Source organism: Rhinatrema bivittatum, chromosome 18 (assembly GCF_901001135.1).
Source record: "Rhinatrema bivittatum chromosome 18, aRhiBiv1.1, whole genome shotgun sequence".
Classification (NCBI taxonomy): domain Eukaryota; kingdom Metazoa; phylum Chordata; class Amphibia; order Gymnophiona; family Rhinatrematidae; genus Rhinatrema; species Rhinatrema bivittatum.
The window spans coordinates 45,446,639-45,464,893 of record NC_042632.1 but is presented as its reverse complement, the minus strand read 5'-3'; the positions used below and the strand labels follow the sequence as shown (position 1 = coordinate 45,464,893).

At 40.5% G+C, this 18,255-nt stretch overlaps 1 protein-coding gene across 1 annotated transcript in view; it reads left to right on the top strand.

Annotated features, from left to right (window-relative positions):
• Positions 1-18,255, top strand: part of SPOCK1 (SPARC (osteonectin), cwcv and kazal like domains proteoglycan 1) — a 384,555-nt gene that overhangs the window by 191,663 nt on the left and 174,637 nt on the right. Inside the window, exon 3 of the mRNA XM_029583840.1 lies at positions 16,659-16,791. Within this exon, the coding sequence (XP_029439700.1) occupies positions 16,659-16,791 (133 nt within the window). The remainder of the gene's footprint in view (positions 1-16,658; positions 16,792-18,255) is intronic.

Below are 18,255 nucleotides of genomic sequence, written 5' to 3'. Positions count from 1 at the left end.
TACTTTCACATAACGCTGATTGGTTGTGAAGTGTGTGATGTCATTTGTGACACTATAGGCAATGCCGACCAATCAGAATCCCTTGTATGTAATGCAATTTGCTCTATCCTTTCAAACCACTAGCTCTAAGCGTTAGAAGGGAGCAGCTTAAATTTTTAAAATAAACTACTAGCATTAATTGATCTAGCGGGTGAGTATTGCCAATTGCACTGTATTTTTAAATATTGCACAGCACACAGTGCAAAAAACTTTTCTGTGGAAGTGACTCCGATTGCTGCCTACTGAAAGCTATATTCGCCTTTCATTAAGAGGTATCCTAAAGCAAGATGTTTAATAGCCTTGACATTCTAATTTGAAGCCCAGTGGATGGTGGAGAAGCTAAAAATCCAAACCACTTCACATCTAACAGAAGGAATTTGTCTCCTCTAATGCTGAAGTAGATACATTGGATATGCCAAGACCCTAAGGAAACCATAAAGTGCCTTTCTCTGTCACACATTATTAGCACCTGCTTTACGCTGAGGTAGAAGATCACTTTCTGACATTTCTAGACAAACTTTTAGCATCAGATGTAGACTTCTCACTGAAAGGAATTGATTTCTCTCCCTTATAATATGTGCTTCTCTTTTCTCTCCTCCCCTAAGTCATGAGGACTGATGAATGCAGTGTCTAAAGAAATCACGCAGGGATCCTTTCCCAATGACCACTAATTGCAAATGCCTCCTACAGTTTCATTTGGTGTACCCTGCATGAGAATTTAATAAACCTCCCTCTTAATAAAAGGTGTCATAAGGGACAGGCATTTTGCTTGCACAGCTTGTAGCTAATTGTACGACAGCGTTGTGTGTGCCAGCACTACTGCGTTGTAATGTTTGAAAAGGAAACATTTGGTTTAATGCCTTAAGGGTAATGAATTATTATTATTGCATAAAAAAAATATGCATTTACTTTCTGCTCACTACCAGCAATGTGTCAGTTTCCGTGGAGACTACATAGTGTGCGCCTTAGGAAGGGTAAAATCTACATAATGAAGTAGTGTACAATTTAGCTGAATGTGTGAGTTTGCTGTTTGTTGGACATTTCAGCCATAACGATTAAAAAAAAAGAATTCTTCAGTATATTTTTCAGAATCTGGGTGCAAAACAAAGCTATAAAATGATCAAATTATACATCTAAACATATATATATATACATACACCCACACAAACACATATATATATGTGCGTGCTACAAAAAAGTATCATATAGTGCTAACATTCTGAGTTGATTTTATATCCACAGCAATGACATTCAATTATTGTTAATGTGTCATGAGCCTGTACAACAGTTATTGTAGTGTAAGGCACTTTAATGCAATCCAAAGTCATTATAACCCATTGGGAACAATTGCTTCCATTTAATTTAATTTAAAGGTGAACATTAATGCATGATAGAAAACACTGGGTTTATTTTCTGCCTGGTGGCTGCTCGTGAAGCAACCACCTCAAATACAACATCCGTTTATGCATTTCAATTTTTTTTTTTTATTTGTGCTTTTGTAATTTCATGTTTTAGAGTGTTTGACTATGGGTCCCTGCTCACAGTGTTGCCAACAGCAGCACCTAAACAGAACCTTTTCTGAAGGAAAAGATAGTGAAGTATCTACAGTCCAGCTGGTTGCAAGTTCCGAGGCAGCATGGTTTCACCAGAGAGAGATCATGTCAAACGAATTTGGGTCACCTGAAATTTGGCTCATAGGCATGCATATAGGAAGGGTCATAAACAAACTCAGCAGCCTGGATGTGGGTCTCAAAGTGTTGGATTGGATTAGAAACAGGTTGCGTGATAGATGACAAAGGGAGCAGTAAATGGAATTCACTCCAAAGATTAGAGAAGTGCATTAGGGATCGATCGATCCTGAGCCAGTTTTGTTCAACATCTTTGTAGGCAGAGGGGGTTAGAAGGAAATGTTTGCATAATTTGAAGATGATGCTAAGATGTGCAACAGAGTGGACACCCCTGAGGAAGCAGTCAGATTGAGATGTGATATAAGAAAGCTGGAGGAGTAGCTAAAAAAGTGAGACTTTTTTTTTAGCTGCAGTTTAGTAGGAGTGGCAGGTAGCTCATGGCAGAAGAAACTGAAATTTTGAGAGCATGTGACACTGTTACATGTTCCTCTCCCTCTTGTTTTTGCAGCAAAGGGAAAAGGTGGGAGAATTATCCAAGACTGGCCTTGGCAGGGCAGGGGTAGCTGAAGTTCAACAGCCAAAACTATTAGCATATTCTTCTTTGGTTCCTGCTTCTGAGGCAGTGAAGGCAGAATTTGTACCAACTAGTTCTGAAGAAGAATAGAATTCTCTGAATCAGAAGATATTGAAAAACTAGTAGCTGAAGAGAATTTGAGAAGTTTAGTTAGTGGCATCTTATCCTTCAAAGAGGAGATGGGAGAAGAAGATGATGTTGATGATGTTGAGATCAATCTCCAGGAAGAGCAGGCAGTGTGCAGGTAGAGAGCGTGAGCAACACCCTGGAATTTTTCCCCAGGAATTACCCTCTACCTCAACTCTAGTGCTAGCATCAGCCTCCAAAGACACAGAGAAGGGATCACGGAAGAAATCCCTAATGCAGAAATACTATAAAGAGAGAGAGGGCCCGCATTTTACACTCAGGAAGGATATCAGTCAAGGGAAACAAGTGGAGCATCTGAGAAAAGCTGGTATGCAGCATCACCTGCAGAAGCAGCACTCACTAGCATTGGCATTAGGGGAGGGTGGCAATATCCTTTTTGCCTCTCTGTTAAAGCCAGAGGAAAGGGGTTGAAAAGTGGAATACTTTTCCTCAAGCTGATCCTATGGCCCTTTCCAACAATTGGGTGGCAGGCCAGCAGTCCCCAGCCATGCATTCAAAGCAGTCACCCACCATAGAGGAAATGGAGTGGTGTTCCATAGCACTGTCCCCAAGGCAAGAGAAAGGCAGCATCTGAAATAGTAACAAGGAGCCTCAGGGAAATTATTCCCCTTGATGACTAGCTCTTCAGATAGTGGAGAACATGGGCTTTAAGCATCTACTGCATGTGCTTCTCTCTCCAGGATTACATTTAGTGGGAATGTCATTCCCATCCTGTACCACCAGTGCCATAGTCACACGCAGGCACAGTAAACTAAGGTAGAGAGGAGTGGTAGGCATTTCACCAGTGATAACTGGAAACCAGCATGAATGCCATGCATTCATTCCTCTCCCCAGTGGCTCACTTGTAGGACCTGGCTGAGGCAGGGTCTAGCAGCAGCTCTAGTAGGTACAAAGCATCAGGGTGCAGGTGAGCTTTGCTGCACCCTCAGCTGATATATAGCTCCCTACCTTGTGTAAAATTCTGTCAACCATAAGAAAGATGCTGGAGAGCTGGCAGCTAGATTTGAGAGGCAGGAGTCTTCAGACAGTTTTCTTTGTGACAGACTGCAGTGCAAGTATGGTAAAGGGAATAGAAGATGGGACTTCCAGGATATCTGTCGTTTTGCATATTGCTGCATCTGGCAGTGAGGAATGCCCTGTTGCTGGATCCGTTTCGATGGTAATCCATTCTTCAAGAATCTGATTGAAAGGTGCAGGAAAATAACATGGCATTTCCATAGAAGCGTGAAAGCAGGGCAGCTTTTCCTTGGGAAGCAGGAAGAATTTGGGATGCCTCACAAGCATCTGATTCAAGATGTTGGCACCTGCTGCAATTCTATCTATATGATGCTGCGACAATGGAATAGCAGACACATCTTCATGATCTAGCTCTGGAAACAGAGATAGGTGTGCATTGACTTCTGGGGCAACATGATTGGGTAGTGATGAGAACTGGTACAAATCTTGAAGCCCTTCAAGAATGCCTCGGAGGATCTGAGTTCCAGAAGTGCCACACTGGGTCGGGTCATCCCTATATTAAGTATGGTGGAGGAAAAGTTAGAGGGCTTCCATGAGCAAGAGGAATGAAAGTAGGGATGTTGCAGTTTCTCAACTTCTTACAGCAGCAGGAACAAGAGAGGCTGAAACCTCATACATGCTTGTTACACTTTGCAATCTACAGGTGAAAGGGAGTCTCACCATCCAGTCCCAGCATCTCACATTCATGAAGGAGATGCTGGTAGTTAAGGTAGCTGAACAAGATCGCTAGATGCATAGTGGGGATGTAATACAGTAAAGAGTGACCACCTCAGAGAAAAGTGCAAGCATGAGCAGAACCCTGTCAACTACCATTTCCTCCTCCACTTCAATATGCCAACACCATGTTGCCTGCAAAGAACCATTTCTCCTGACATAAGCCATAGCTAAAGCAGCTTGCAAGAGAGACTCGTGGCCCACCCCAGCCAAGGAGCCCGAAGATGAAATATCTGTGAAACACTATATTGCAGTGCCTACTGAGGAGATGGACATAGATGCACTGGCATATTGAGCACACAAGTCCACAGTCTGGCCCAACTTGACCAAGGTGGCTCAGCATTATCTTGCTTACCCACCAACTAGCATATCCACTGAACATATCTTCTGAATAGTGAGGGACATTGTGAGCCCTCATTGCTCAAGGCTTGTGCCAGACTTGATGGAAAGCAAGTTTTTTTGAAAATCAGTCTGCCTTTGTTTGGGTTTCCAGTATTTCCATGCAAGTAGTAAGATGACTGAAAGCATCTTGAAGGTCTTGTTGCTGCTCTGCCTACTTGCTATGCCCCAGGTGTGTCATCTTATGGTTCTTACTGCCACTACTCTGCCTAACATCCATGCCACTGATATGCTACCTTAGGGGTCTTTTTACTTCTGCTCTGCTTACCTGCCATGCCTCTACTATACCACTTTACGGATCTTCAGGTACTCTGCCTACTTTCCATGGCAAGGCTGAATCACCATTAAAGTCTTGTTGTCACTTGCCCACCTGCCATGCTGCTTATATATCACTTTAGAGGGTCTTGCTGCTATTGCTCTGCCTACCTGTCTTCCCCTGATATACCTCCTTGGAGGTCATGCTGTTAATAAGCTTACCTGCTATGCCTATTATGTACCAGCATAATAGGCATATAGCAGGTGATGTCTTGCTTTTCTGTTTATGTATATTGTATTGTCTTTTTAAGCTATGAATGTTAATTCTGTGAACCATCCTGATTGTTAAAGAATGATACAGAAAATAAATAAATAAGTAAATAAATAAGCTGTTTGGATCTCAGCCTAGTTCTCCCATCCTGTTTCTTTGTTTGTTGGTTATACTGGAATGTGTTGTTCCTAGAAAAAATAATTGAAAAAAGAAAAAAATACAAGTTTTTCCTCCCACCCCACCTTTTTTCTGGTTCTTTGTTTTGTTGTTCCACTCTACAATCTCAGCTTAGTTCTCTGACCCTTTTTTCTTTGTTGTTTATACTGGGGTGTTTTGTCCTTAGAAAAAAATTTGAAAAAAGAAAAAATATTTTTTCCTTCCATCCTCTTTTCTGGTTCTCCACCAAAGGGTCTGATTTTAAAAAGCATTTACGTGAGTAAATGTACTTTACCCGAGTAAGTGGGCTTTGAAAATTGCTAGAATATATGCCATCGAATTGACTATAGGATTTATTCATGTAAGTGCACATTACTCAACTAAATGGCTTTTGAAAATAGCTTCAATATTATTATGTGACATTTTCGCATGTAACTCCTTTGAAAATTACTACCTTACTGTCTTGTTTGACATCTCTAGGATCCCAGTCTAGTTCTCCCAGCCTTCTTTCTTGGTGTCCAGATAGAGAGAAAAAAAAATTTGTAACACTGCTGCAAACTGCAAGCTTCACACTGACCCTCCTCCAGTGAAGAGAAAAATCAAAATCAGCAGCAGTGCACTGCCCCCTCTTTCTGGCACACTGAATGTGTGGGACCACTGCAGCACAGAAAAAAGCAGAAGCAACCCCTACACATCAGTGCCAAATCCTAAAGTTTGTAAGCTTTTTTTTTTTTTTTAAACTATGTGAGAGCTTCTAATAGTACATCCTTCTCCGCCATGCGCTAGAGAGGAACTACATAGCTTCTCAGATTTGCTCAGATTTTGTAGTGGGAGTGGGTCAGTGTCACTTGATCCACCTTACCACTATGGGCTAGTTAAAAGATGCTGCACTGTGGTTTGTCCTCTGGCTAGCCTCCTTGCCTGCTTAGGCTCTGACAAGACAGTGAGATCACACAGGAAAGAGCTGGTTGTTATAGTTACCAGTTTGTTTTTTTTTTCTCAGCCACTATACAGCCATAGGTTTCAATGAGCTGTAGAAATGAATGGCAAACAAACAAATGGGATGAAATATATTCGTTTCATTTGTGGAGCCCATCCATTTGTTTCAGGGGGTACAAATGAAACAAATACAGGCATATTCCTTTTGTTGCACCCATTCATTTCAAACAAATGCACATCCCTAATATAGACTATTGTGACATTCAAGGAGAAAGTCACAATAGTCTATATTAATTGTTATAGTCCAAAGGAATTGTACTCGAACTTTTACAGATAGATTTCTTTCATACTGATTTAAGGGAAGATTTTCAGCCATTTAACTTATAATGCAGTCTTACATAGACTTTGCTCTAGCTTATCAAGTTTGCTTACTTATGAAGATTGGTGACCCAGATCCGTGGATAGTACGGTATATTTCCCTAGGTGCACGTGAATAATTTGTCCTCACAGAGCCCTGGGTTCTCTATCCTTCATTTCTTGAACTTCCAGCATCTCACTGTACTTTCCTTTGAGAGTCATCTTTTCAGAACTGCCACATCATCTACCCTGTTAAGGGACTGCAATCATTTTCTCATACAACTGAACCTTGGCACTCTATGGTGTCATCATCCTCCTTTGTTCCAAGGTCCTTGCAACTCACTAGTCTGTGCTTTTCTTAATATTCCACACTGCCACTGCTATGGTTACCTTTACTGCAGCATTCTTGATATTTTGCTTCATTAATTTTCTGTTTGTTTTATGGGATCTCACTAGAATATTTCATTAATCAGGGCAACAGAATTATTCTTTAATTTATTATGCACTATAATAAAACTGAGAGAATTGATGTTAATCATATAGTAATAAAGGATGAAAATATGACAACATTTCAGAAGTTAAATTCTGACTTCTTATTTATTTTAAAACATTTATATTATGCCTATATTAACATGTCTTAGGTTAAATGGATCACAAATAAAACAATAAAACAAAAGAATGACATAAGTTTGAAATACTATACAGACATCTCTGAATCATTAGGACAGAAAATACTGACTACCTATACACGTTATACATTTGAAAGCTGGTATGAATGTAGCCCTGGTCAAGCTGGAAGGGGGATCAGATTGAATGCATGTCTTGGTCCAAAATAAAATAAAAATATTGATCTCCCTGGTCAAATCATATATCCTGTCTCCTCCTCACAAGTCTGAATCACTTAATCAGTGCCCATTAATGTTATAACTTCAAATACCAGGCTGAAGTTTGTTGTTGTTTTTCCTGGTATTAAGGGGTTTAGGGATCAAGGCCTTACCTGATGTTTATCAATTTGTTTTGCAGAACACCTCTGGGAAAAAATTCATCAATAATTAGTGAGCAGATGTTAGCTAATTAATAATCCCAACCAGATTAGTAACAGTTAATTAAGGAAAACTGAATTAAAGTAAAATCATTTAACATTTGGATTTTTAGCCCACATTTTCAACATTTCAGGGGGCTCACAAGTCCCAGCCCCAGTTTGCCATCTAAAAGATGAATTTTAAAAGAGATATGCGCGCCAAAAATCGCAGAGGCTTGCGCATCCAGCACATGCTCGTGTCCGACCTATTTTATAAACCTCGCACTTAGGCGTACAAGTACCGATGCGAGAATATCTCACATCGAGTTAAAAAAAAAGGGAGGGGGGCAGGATGGGGGGCAGGTTGTGGGCATTCCAGGCAAGGGCCAAGAGATGCACGTGTACGCAGCGAAGTGAATGCGGCGCGCATCCAGCTCATTTCTGCGGAAATTTACTTCTGCTGCTGATCAGGTGTAAGGCTGAACAGAAATATTTATAGCCACACATGAACTGGTTGAGGGGGTCTGGGTAAACTTGGGGGGGGGGAGTACAGGCTAAAGAACTGGGGGGGGGGGGGGGTCGTCTTGATGACCGAGATATCAGTCCGGGCCAACCGTGGCAGACGACTGGTTAAACTGGTCATTTCCTCCACGCGTGCGTGTTACCAAAGGTCCTCACCTGTGCGGGCAAATGCCGACAATTCCCAACTCTTCGTGCGAATACTTAAAATTAGGAGCACATATACATGGCAAGGCCTATCTTAGAACACATGTGCCCCCTTGCACGATGGGTATGAGATTTCAGCGTATGGGTGCGTGCTCGTTTTAAAAGTTACCCGCCCTCTGGATACCTAGGGTAACAGGATAAAAAATGACTTGTCCAAGGTAGCAAGGAGCATCAATGGAGGAAGCTGGACTTTAACACTGATTTTCCCTGGTTCTTAGCCCTTCACGCTGATCACTGGATCATGCTGGTTCGTACATGGACCCCCCTTAATGTTAAATCCTTTCACTGAATATGTATTCTTATTCCAAAGTAACCACCAATTACAGCTGTGCAAATTTTGATTTATGGCATGCCACATGTACTTCAAAAATCAATTCATATCTCCACTGAAGCTAATGATAATTTCCAAATAGGTTACTTTATTCAAATTCTGAACACTTTATTTATTATGATTTATTAATCACCTTTTCGGAAAATTTTCACCCAGTATGCAGTAAGGTAAATTAGAAATAGGCAAATTAAATTAAGATGTTACCATAAGAATACTATAATGTTCACAGGGATACTACAGCGGAATAATCAGATAATGGTAATAAAGCAGCAGCACAGTACATAATAAAAACAATGAAACAGTGTAAGCACAATATAAAGTAAAAATATCAACATAAAACATGTAGACTGGAGGTAAGACATTTGAAAAGATGCACAACATAAATCAAACATTAACATCCAGATATAAATTAGAGGTAGGGCACATGAATGGGAGACTTGTCGTAAAGCTAGGGTATAGTTCAGGTGCAAAGCTAGATAGTCATATGCAGCACCCATTAAAGGCATGACAGAAGAGCCAGGCATTCACCCGTTTTCAGGTGAAGTAGAGGTAATCATGAATTAGGCATTGCTCTCCTGGGAGTTAGCTGCTGGCGAGTGCCAGATTGCTTAATTTCCTTTGCTAATGGTACAGTTGGAGATCCTTCTTGGGAGGTGCTTAGAGGCCTCGTAGGGGCATAGTGGGAAAAAACTGCTTTTCAAGTAACCCCGCTCGTTTCCTCTAAGAACAATGAGGGACAGGGATAAATATTTTGCCCTTTACGGCACTGGCAGCCGGTGAAGTTTTTGAGGAAAGAAGTGTAGTGCAGCCATGCTGTTTGCGACTCTATATGAGTCATGCAGCGGCATTTTGCATTAATTGGAGCTAGTATAAAACCTTTGTTTTACTTTGTTTTATTCTGACCACGATACATCACACCCTATAGTAGTCCAGCAATGAGGTTAGCACAGCATGGACCACTGTAACCGGACTCGCTTTCTCAATGTACCTGATATTGTACCTCATTTGAGAGCACAACTCTTCCTAAAAAGAAGCATATATTTGTGACTGGGACCACAGGTCCCACCACTAAGACCTGGGTGAACCCTTGTTTAGCTAGAGAGAGAGAATAGGTTAGTGTAGCGGGAGGTAACATTCAAGTGCAGCTCCTCCTTCTGTAGAGTCTGGAATGGCCGTCCCCTTATTTGGGAGCTCTCCACAGTGAGTTCGGGAGGCAGTCCCTTTAGGTTTTCAGAGACTGTAGAGATGCAGAGAAGTTTAACTTTTGCTGTTTTTGCAGGCCCGGTCAGCAAAAGCAGGTTAGCCCAGCCTATGGATCCTGACCAAGGTCGGAAGGGTATTCTCCTACCGGTATACAACTGTCTGGTGGAGTTTTCCCTCTGGGTCTTCTTTAAGGGATTTTTGAGATTTTTTTTATTAGGAGCCTCACTGGACACCTGGACTCTCCTGCCCAAGGGGACTGGGGAACCCTGTGTGTAGGCACCCCAGGGATAGGGAAGATACACCCCTGAAGTGGTGGTGACCTGCTGTGAGGAGGGGACTCCGCTATTTTGATTCCGTTCCTTTTGGGAGAAAGAATACTTTTTGTTAGAAGATCCAGGAGGACGTTTGGCTGCCTCTTCCTTCCTGTTTGGAGCAAGAGAACTTCTTTTTTCCAAGAGGGTTCCTTACCATCAAGGATCCTGTGAGAGAGAGCTAAAGAAACTGTAAAAATTCAAGAAGATCCAGAAGATCTCCTAACCATGAGTAAAGGAACATTTCACCAACTGTAACCATCCATCCAGTGTTTTTACCACCCTGGGGAGAGAAAGAGAGTGTTTTATTCTCTGGGCCATAGACTGTTTTTGCAAGTTATCGGTTTTGGAAGGGGTTTTGCCCAGCTTAAAAGACCTTATCCATCTGGGAGCTCCATTTAATAAATCCAAGAGAGCGAGAGTTTTTCCTGGTTCCCAATACAAGCGAGTCCTGCACAGAAAGAGGGAAGAGATTGTAAAGAGATTGATAAGATAATTCTGTGGTGTTGCAGTTTGAGTTTTGTGCCATTCATCATCAGTGGTAACAGCAGGCTTTTATTTGGACACTGCCGAAGTGACTCCAGAGTATTTATTTTGCAATCGCCGCACCCACATCAGGACTACCATCCTCCTCAGGGGAAACAAAAGTAAATATGTAAAGAAACCACCCCGGTGGTCACATCGGGACCGGAAAGGACTCCTTTCTTCCCCCAGCCCAAGGAATCCTACCTGGGGAAGTGAGGGAGACAGAACAGCTAAGCCAGGGAAAGGTTCCAACCCTGAGGAGTCGCAAATAAGCTTGAGTACCCACCTGTGCAGAGCAGGCACATCGGGGGTGGGGGGGGGAAGACTCAGAACCAACGTCATAAAATATTTCTTCATGGAGAGGGTGGTGGATGCCTGGAATGCCCTTCTGGAAGAGGAGGTGAAGATCAAAACAGTCAAAGAATTCAAAGGGGCATGGGATAAACAGTGTGGATCTCTAAAGGATGGGACATGGAAATGAGAAAAGCAGGCAGAGGGGTAAACTTGATGGTGCTGCAGTTACTACCCCTAACGGAAGGCATGGAGATCGCTACCATTAACCAATATTGCCTTGATGATTCTAATACAACTGTATCATTGCTCCCCGCTTCAACTGCCTGCGCAACTGTGAATTTTTGCGTGCAAATCGCTTTTAAAATTCATCTTTATAGCATGTGATAACTTCCGTGAAAAGGAGTTCCCGCATGTCGCAGGTTAGTAAATAGGCCCCTTTTGTTCTTTTTCTTTACTCTAACAGATATATCATTCATTTTGTTGGTTTCTTTAATTATATATTTTTTTTTATCAATTCCATAGGAACTTTATCAGTTAATACTTAAATTTATACAATTTAATTTGATTTCTATTACATAAGAAATGGGCCCAAACAATATTTTAGTTCTAATAATGTCATTTTTTTGTTTTTACTGCAAGGACGTTTACATAACTCTGTGCATATATTTGTTCCCACATTTGTGGATTTTTCCAGTGAATTTAATGATTTTAAAATGTACAAGGCCAGTAATGGAAACTGAAGTCCTATTGTGATGCACTGACCAGGTACAGAATTAGCAGGCTGCAGAGCAAGCATTCCCTACATAGTTGTGCTTCAGGCATGTCCTGGAAGGACCATTTCAAAGCTCCCCTGATCACTCAGCTGTCACCCTCTCTGTAGAGGCAGCCAACTCATAGTATCAATTATTGTTAATTATAATGCCAATAGTAACTAGACTAAAACCAACAGTTCTCATTAAAAGGCTTCTTAATGATTATCGGAAAACAATAATGCCTCTTTTGACTACTACTGACCCTAGCCAACACAGGCTCAAGTTCCCACCTCAGTTCTAAAAGTTAGACTTGCTTCATGCGCATTAGACTAATGCACCTTCCCTGAAATGAAAGAGCCAAGAATTAAAAGTAGCGAGGAATGATCTTGGTGGGGGAATAAAGTGAAAGTTTATTTAAAAAAAAAAGAGTAGATGGAAATTTAAATGGAATGTATATCAGAATAAAAATAGGGATCTTAATAGTCTTGTTTGTTTGACTTGCCAACTGAATCATCTAAAAATAACGGCTTTAATAGCAAGGTGTAGGCAGAAATGTCAAGAACGAATGTGTTCCTCCAAGTGACAACATTCCTTGCTCTCCATCCAGTAGAAATGTGCAAACTTTAAAAAATAAAGTTTGCAAATTGTTCTGATAAACCCTCAAGTTTATCTGCTGGTTTTACTAATTCGTTTTTCAAATATTTTTCTAAAAAAAAAAGTCTGATGTGAACCTCTTAAATTGGCAACGTCACATCGAGTCGAGTCCAAACACATTTTCCCCAGATTCACAGATGTCCACAGAAAATCAGAGGGAAAATCTGAATCAAACTCGAACCAGGCTGAAATCAGCCCAGACCAAATTTGAACTTTCTGCACCTCTCTATTATCCATGTCCTTTCCATCCATTCTGTAGGTTTGCATCTGAGCCTGAAAGCATCCACATTGCCTTTATATTAGTAACGAGTAGGGGGTTTGTTTGTTTTTTAGGGGAGGGGGGTTGTTAACAGATTTTTTTTTTAAACAGAAAAATGGGACAACCTCAGACTTTCAATTTCAGTGAAAATGTGTCCCCTCAAACCAGCCTGCCTGCACTACAAGAATCAAAGGACGAGTTGGAGATTTGGTTACATTGATTGATGATATTATGGAAAAGCCATTTTTTTGTCATTTTCGCTCAGTCTATTGATTTGATTGAATTGAAACCTGAAAAGAGGGGGGGGGGGAGGGAACAATGGTTTTCTGTTTATAAGAAAGTACAGAAAATAAACAGTGTGACAGATGGTATATTTCTCTGGCCTACTCTGACTTGCATGACCCTTCACCTGGGAAATGACCCTTAGAAAGTTTTCCAATAAGACTTTACAGTACATTGGGGCTATAATTTTCTAATTAGCCTTTCTATCTCCTACACTTATTACCTGTGAACCATGCCTCGATTAGCATTCAAGATGTGTTTTTTTTCCTTTGTCTGGTCACTTATAATTGTGAATGTTTACGCTGTAAACCGTTGTGATCTAGTGATTCTCACTTGGACCGATGGTATATAAAACCTCTAAATAAATAAATAAATAAATAAATAAATAAATAAATAAATAAGCAAGCAAGCAAGCAAGCAAGCAAGCAAGCTATATTTTTCTATCCTTTCACATAATCAGTTCTTCTTCTACTGTAAGAATATGTTTCCTGCAGAGTCAAAATGTTTAATGTGAATGCATGGCTTTTTTTATTGCATTACTCATAGTAGTAACTTTCTATCTGATCCAGCCCCTCCTACTTATCTCTGGGAAAATCTTTAGTTATGTTGGCAGGTTCCATTTTCCCATTCTAAATCACACAGCTACGGGGTGTACAGTTATGTTACCTCACCCTGCAGAGGGATCACTAGCAAAATTATTGGTCATCCTAAAATCGGTAACATCATTTCATAGCCTAGCCATCATGATCGAGAGTAGCCTCTTAGTACCTTCCCTCATCTATGGGTAATAGAGGTAAGCATGGTAGGTGGGTCATTACAGGAGATCTTTGCCACATTGCTAACAGAAGATATAATGGTGAGCACTTGATCTATTCTCAGAATGCTTGCAGAGCCCAGAAATTCTCCTGATCCAAGAACTAGCTGCAATCAGCTACCACAACTATGTCCACCATTAGGTCATATACTCTCTCTGATGAAGGCGGCAAGCGATAAAAATTTGCAGAACCATCCAATATTTTGTTTCATGAAGGAGAATTAGAAATTGCACTGAGATTTCTGACCATGCATCTCATGCACATTACGCACTGTGCAATGCCATAATTTAGAAAACAATATAAAAATTAGCATGTCATTTTAAATTTGCAATTTTAACAGATATCATATTTTAATTGCTAATTATCCTTCATTCTAGAACTTCAATGTTCAAAATTACCAGAATGTCAAAAGCTAAATTAGGATCTCCAGTTTCGCATTTTTAACTAATTATTCTTGATTTTGAAACAGCAAATTGAATTCTATTCCTAAATTGTTACCTTTTATTTTTATACGAAATTGAACCGCATGTAATTGAATCTGCATGCAGATAAGGTTTAATTTCACCGCAATGTTGCACTGTTTGATTTCTTTCTCAAAAGCTACAAATCACAGGCAAAGCTGGTTCATAAAACATAATGAATGCTTTGGAGTGCCTGCCTTTACATAGTCATAATATGCATTTCTAAGCTTGAGAATTCTGCCAGGAGTGCACAAAATAGTTTATGAATATTGGTAATTAACAGCGCTGGAAACAGACTCTAGCAGCAGTTCATTTACATTTTGCACTCACAATGATGGCAGGTACTTTAAAGATAGAGGCAGCTGACCAATGATTTGAACTTGTTTGTCTAGAAAATCGACAGGATTTGGTACAAAGGGTTCATGCCCAGGTTTCTACTCAATCATGCTGTTCTGCAAAGTCTATATTTCAGCTCTGATCATTTACAGCTATATTTCCCTCGCTAGCAATACTGCGCTGGACAATGAAATTTTCTGTCCGGGCAGAAGAGGCCCAGGTGAGGCGGCCTGCCGTCACAGCGGGAGATCTTTGCCAAGCTGCTAGCAGAAGATGCGCTGATTTATGCTCAGAGCCCTCGCTGAGCTCAGAAGCTCTTCCGAACCAAGAACTAGCTGCAATCAGCTTCCACAACCATTTCATTTATGACCACAAGTAGGTCACAAACTCTCTCTGTAGAGGTGGAACGGCAAGCGGTAAAAATCTACAGTTCCGTTAGAAATTTCTGTCCATTCATCACATTCACATGGCAGACAGTACAATGAGTTTCTGCCCAATGCCAATGGAAGTTGTCCTATCAAAATAAAGCATATCTACATCCCCGCCTAAGCCTTATAATTCCTAGCCATGCCTTTTTTCATTTATATTTTCCAGTTCAATAAAATGTTTAGAGGTCAGTGAAGCTCCGTAAATTGAGAAAGCTTCTCCGTGATAAGGGAGAAATGCTGGTTCTGACCTAGGTTTTTATTTTTCTAGTTTATGATACTGTGATGGGGTTCCTCATGTGGACACAAGGCTCCTAATAGCACTATTTATCAATATGACACAGGTTAGAATAGGAGAAGGACCTGAGCTGAAACTAAAGAACGAAATCTTGATTATTTTAACGACCAAATGTGACATTATATCTGAGTCTTTATCATGTAGCAAATTGAAAACAGTAGTGAAATTGCTTTAAGAACACATTCCTGCATTTTTGTTTTCCTACAGCTACGATAAAAGCCATTCAGCAGGATTCTGAAAACTCATTTCTACCTAAGCCGCTAAGTGATGTACAGTAGACCAAGAGGAATGCAGGAGGATCTCAATTTATTTCTTTTTTTTTTTTTGTTTTTTTTTATTCTCTGGAATGATCTTAATAAATAGTTGGAGTTCGTAAACAAGAGAGTCATCTTACCAGTGCCATATGTGCTAAAAAAAAAAAATACACATCCTCAGAGACAATCTGCCCAGTAGTCTTGTGTTATTCTTAGTGAAGAATTGGCTACAGATGCTTAGTTCTCTCACCACTTTGGTCTAGTAATTCATAGGTTTCTGCTGTATTTTAAAACAGAGAAACAGCAACAAAATCTGTTGCATTTCCAATCCACAAGGACACAAAAAAAGCCCAGCAAACTTTCATTTTGTTTTGTTTTAGTTATTTTAGCAGGGACCTGCACACTCCCCGCGGTGTTTAAAAATTGTCGACAAAGAGGGCTAATTTTAAAAAGACACTTACTTGGATAAATGGCCATTTATGCAGGTAAACAGGCTGCCTGACGAGTGGCCAGCCTGGGTAGGTGTGTCAATCAATAAGGGACATACTTTGACCCCATGGGAAAAGCAGGTGGGCCTGGAGGCAGGGTTAGGTTGGGAGGGGGGGGGCAGAATGAGGCAACAACACTTGTATTTTTGCATTTTCAAAACTATACGCATTGTTTTCCACAGGGGGGGGGGTAGGGAAAGTACCTGCAGGAAAAAAAAACCAGGTGCAATTTTCAAAGGCAAAGTACAGGCCCCTCCCCTCTCCCCTCCCCCATTTTCCCTTTGAGAATTGGTGCAAAATTCACAGGTAAAAGCAACTACCCGCAGAGTTTTGAAAATTGCTGCGTAGTGTTTATGGGTGGGGAAGCTTTAGTAAATCAAACAAGCAATGCAGCTGTAGAGCTCCAGTTTGCTGCAAAACTGGAAATTTTTGCCATTGGGAGGAAGGTTGGGAATTACATAAATGTAATTGTTTTCATGTCCAATTTTGAACGATGTAGCTGGCAAAGCTAAGGGGGGGGAGGAAGAAAAAAAAAACCTTTGTAAAATTGAATTATTTGATACTGTGACAAGTCTTTTTTACTCATCTTTCTTGAATTGCTATTACCAGCTCAGTCATGAAAAGCAGCAAAACCAGAATGAGTTTGATGGTTTGACGAAGACATTACAAAGCATGAATAATTACTTTTTTTTTTTTTTAATCTCTTGCCTCTTATCTTGTTTTGTAGCTTAAGGCAAAAGAAAGGAAACCTGCCCCGTAAGCACTGGGCTGGAGCAGCTAACTTAGCCAAATGCAAGCCTTGTCCTGTAACGCATGCCAGCCCTGTCTGCGGCTCCGATGGACACACTTACTCTAGCAAGGTAAGCAGGGCCTTGCGACCTGAACGGCAGCTGGAAACGCCACAGCCGCTAGCCAGTAAGAAGCAGGGTTCATAAAAGCTGTGAAAATCAGTAGTTAGACTGTGCTAGACTGCAATTGAAATAAAGATTTTTTTTTTATTTTTTTTTTAATGTGCCAGGTTAGAACATTTTGCACTGCCGTACTGCACATCAAACAGGACATGCTATAATGAGGTTGTGGAAAGTCAGGAAGTATTTTGTTTAAATGTTTAATTGAAAAAAAAAAGACCCTTATCTGAACCTCATGTGTATGTATTTTGCATTAACAGAGGTTCGTGTTTGCTCTTTTTAATGAAAGAGTGCACACGTGGGACTGTGAATGCTAGTACTATGACTGACTCATTACAGTACCTGGAAGATTAGATCATATACGTTTTGATATAGTCTCTAGTGCTTGCTCTTTCCTCAAAACAGCAATATTCTTTCAGCAATGGCAGTATTCTGTGATTTATTTCTGGTTTTTATATATATATATATATACATACATATATATACACTCTATGCATTTCAGGATCCCTTAAGTAATAGCTTTCAGTCTCTGAATTCCTCAGAATGCACAGCAGGTGGTATACCAGGCATGAAGAAGCTTTTGTGTAGTACCTAGGATACATAGATTATTACAGCATTTTATTTAAAAAATCAAAACAAATACTTTTAAACACAAGAGAAGCTTGTTAAAATTTGTTAAACATGCACTGCTAAAAAAAAATGTAATCTCTATATACATGTACCAAATGCAAAGTATCGTACCACATAAAATCCTCTGCAAAATTTGTTTTGTTCAGAAACAGCTAATCAACAGTTACATTGTATGTTTTATTTGTGTTTTATTTTATGGTGTTTTATTTTATTTTTATGGTTTTAATTGTGTATATTCTATTGAACATCGCCTAGAGTCTTGTACGCCTGGCGATTAAGAAATTTTAATGAACTGTGTAAACTGTAAATCGCAAAAAGTGTGACATAATTTGAACTCATTATCAATTCTCTAAAAGGGAAATTTTAATACCCACGCACAGGCATCCATGTGCATGCGGTTCCCGCGCATGTTATGAAATCCATTACCCGCGCGCACATGCACCCCCGATTTTATGTCAACACGCACATGCGCACGCGAATACCGACGCGCGCCTAAGGGGAGGGGGATTTCGGTAGATGCGTGCAGCGACGCGATAGGCCCTTTCCCCAGTTCCCCTCCCAGACCGCTCCATAAAGGAGCGGACTGGGAGGGAACTTCCTAAACCCCCTAGTTAACCTGTCTTCCCTTTTCCCCTATCTGCCCCAGCCCCTAAAACCCTGCTAATTACCTTTTTTTTTTTTTGGTTTGCTTAAATGTTTACCTGCTCTTCAGAGCAGCAGTAACTTGCGCAGGCCAGTTGGCTGCAAGCGTGCACTTCATCAGGACAGTGCCAAATGGCACTCTAC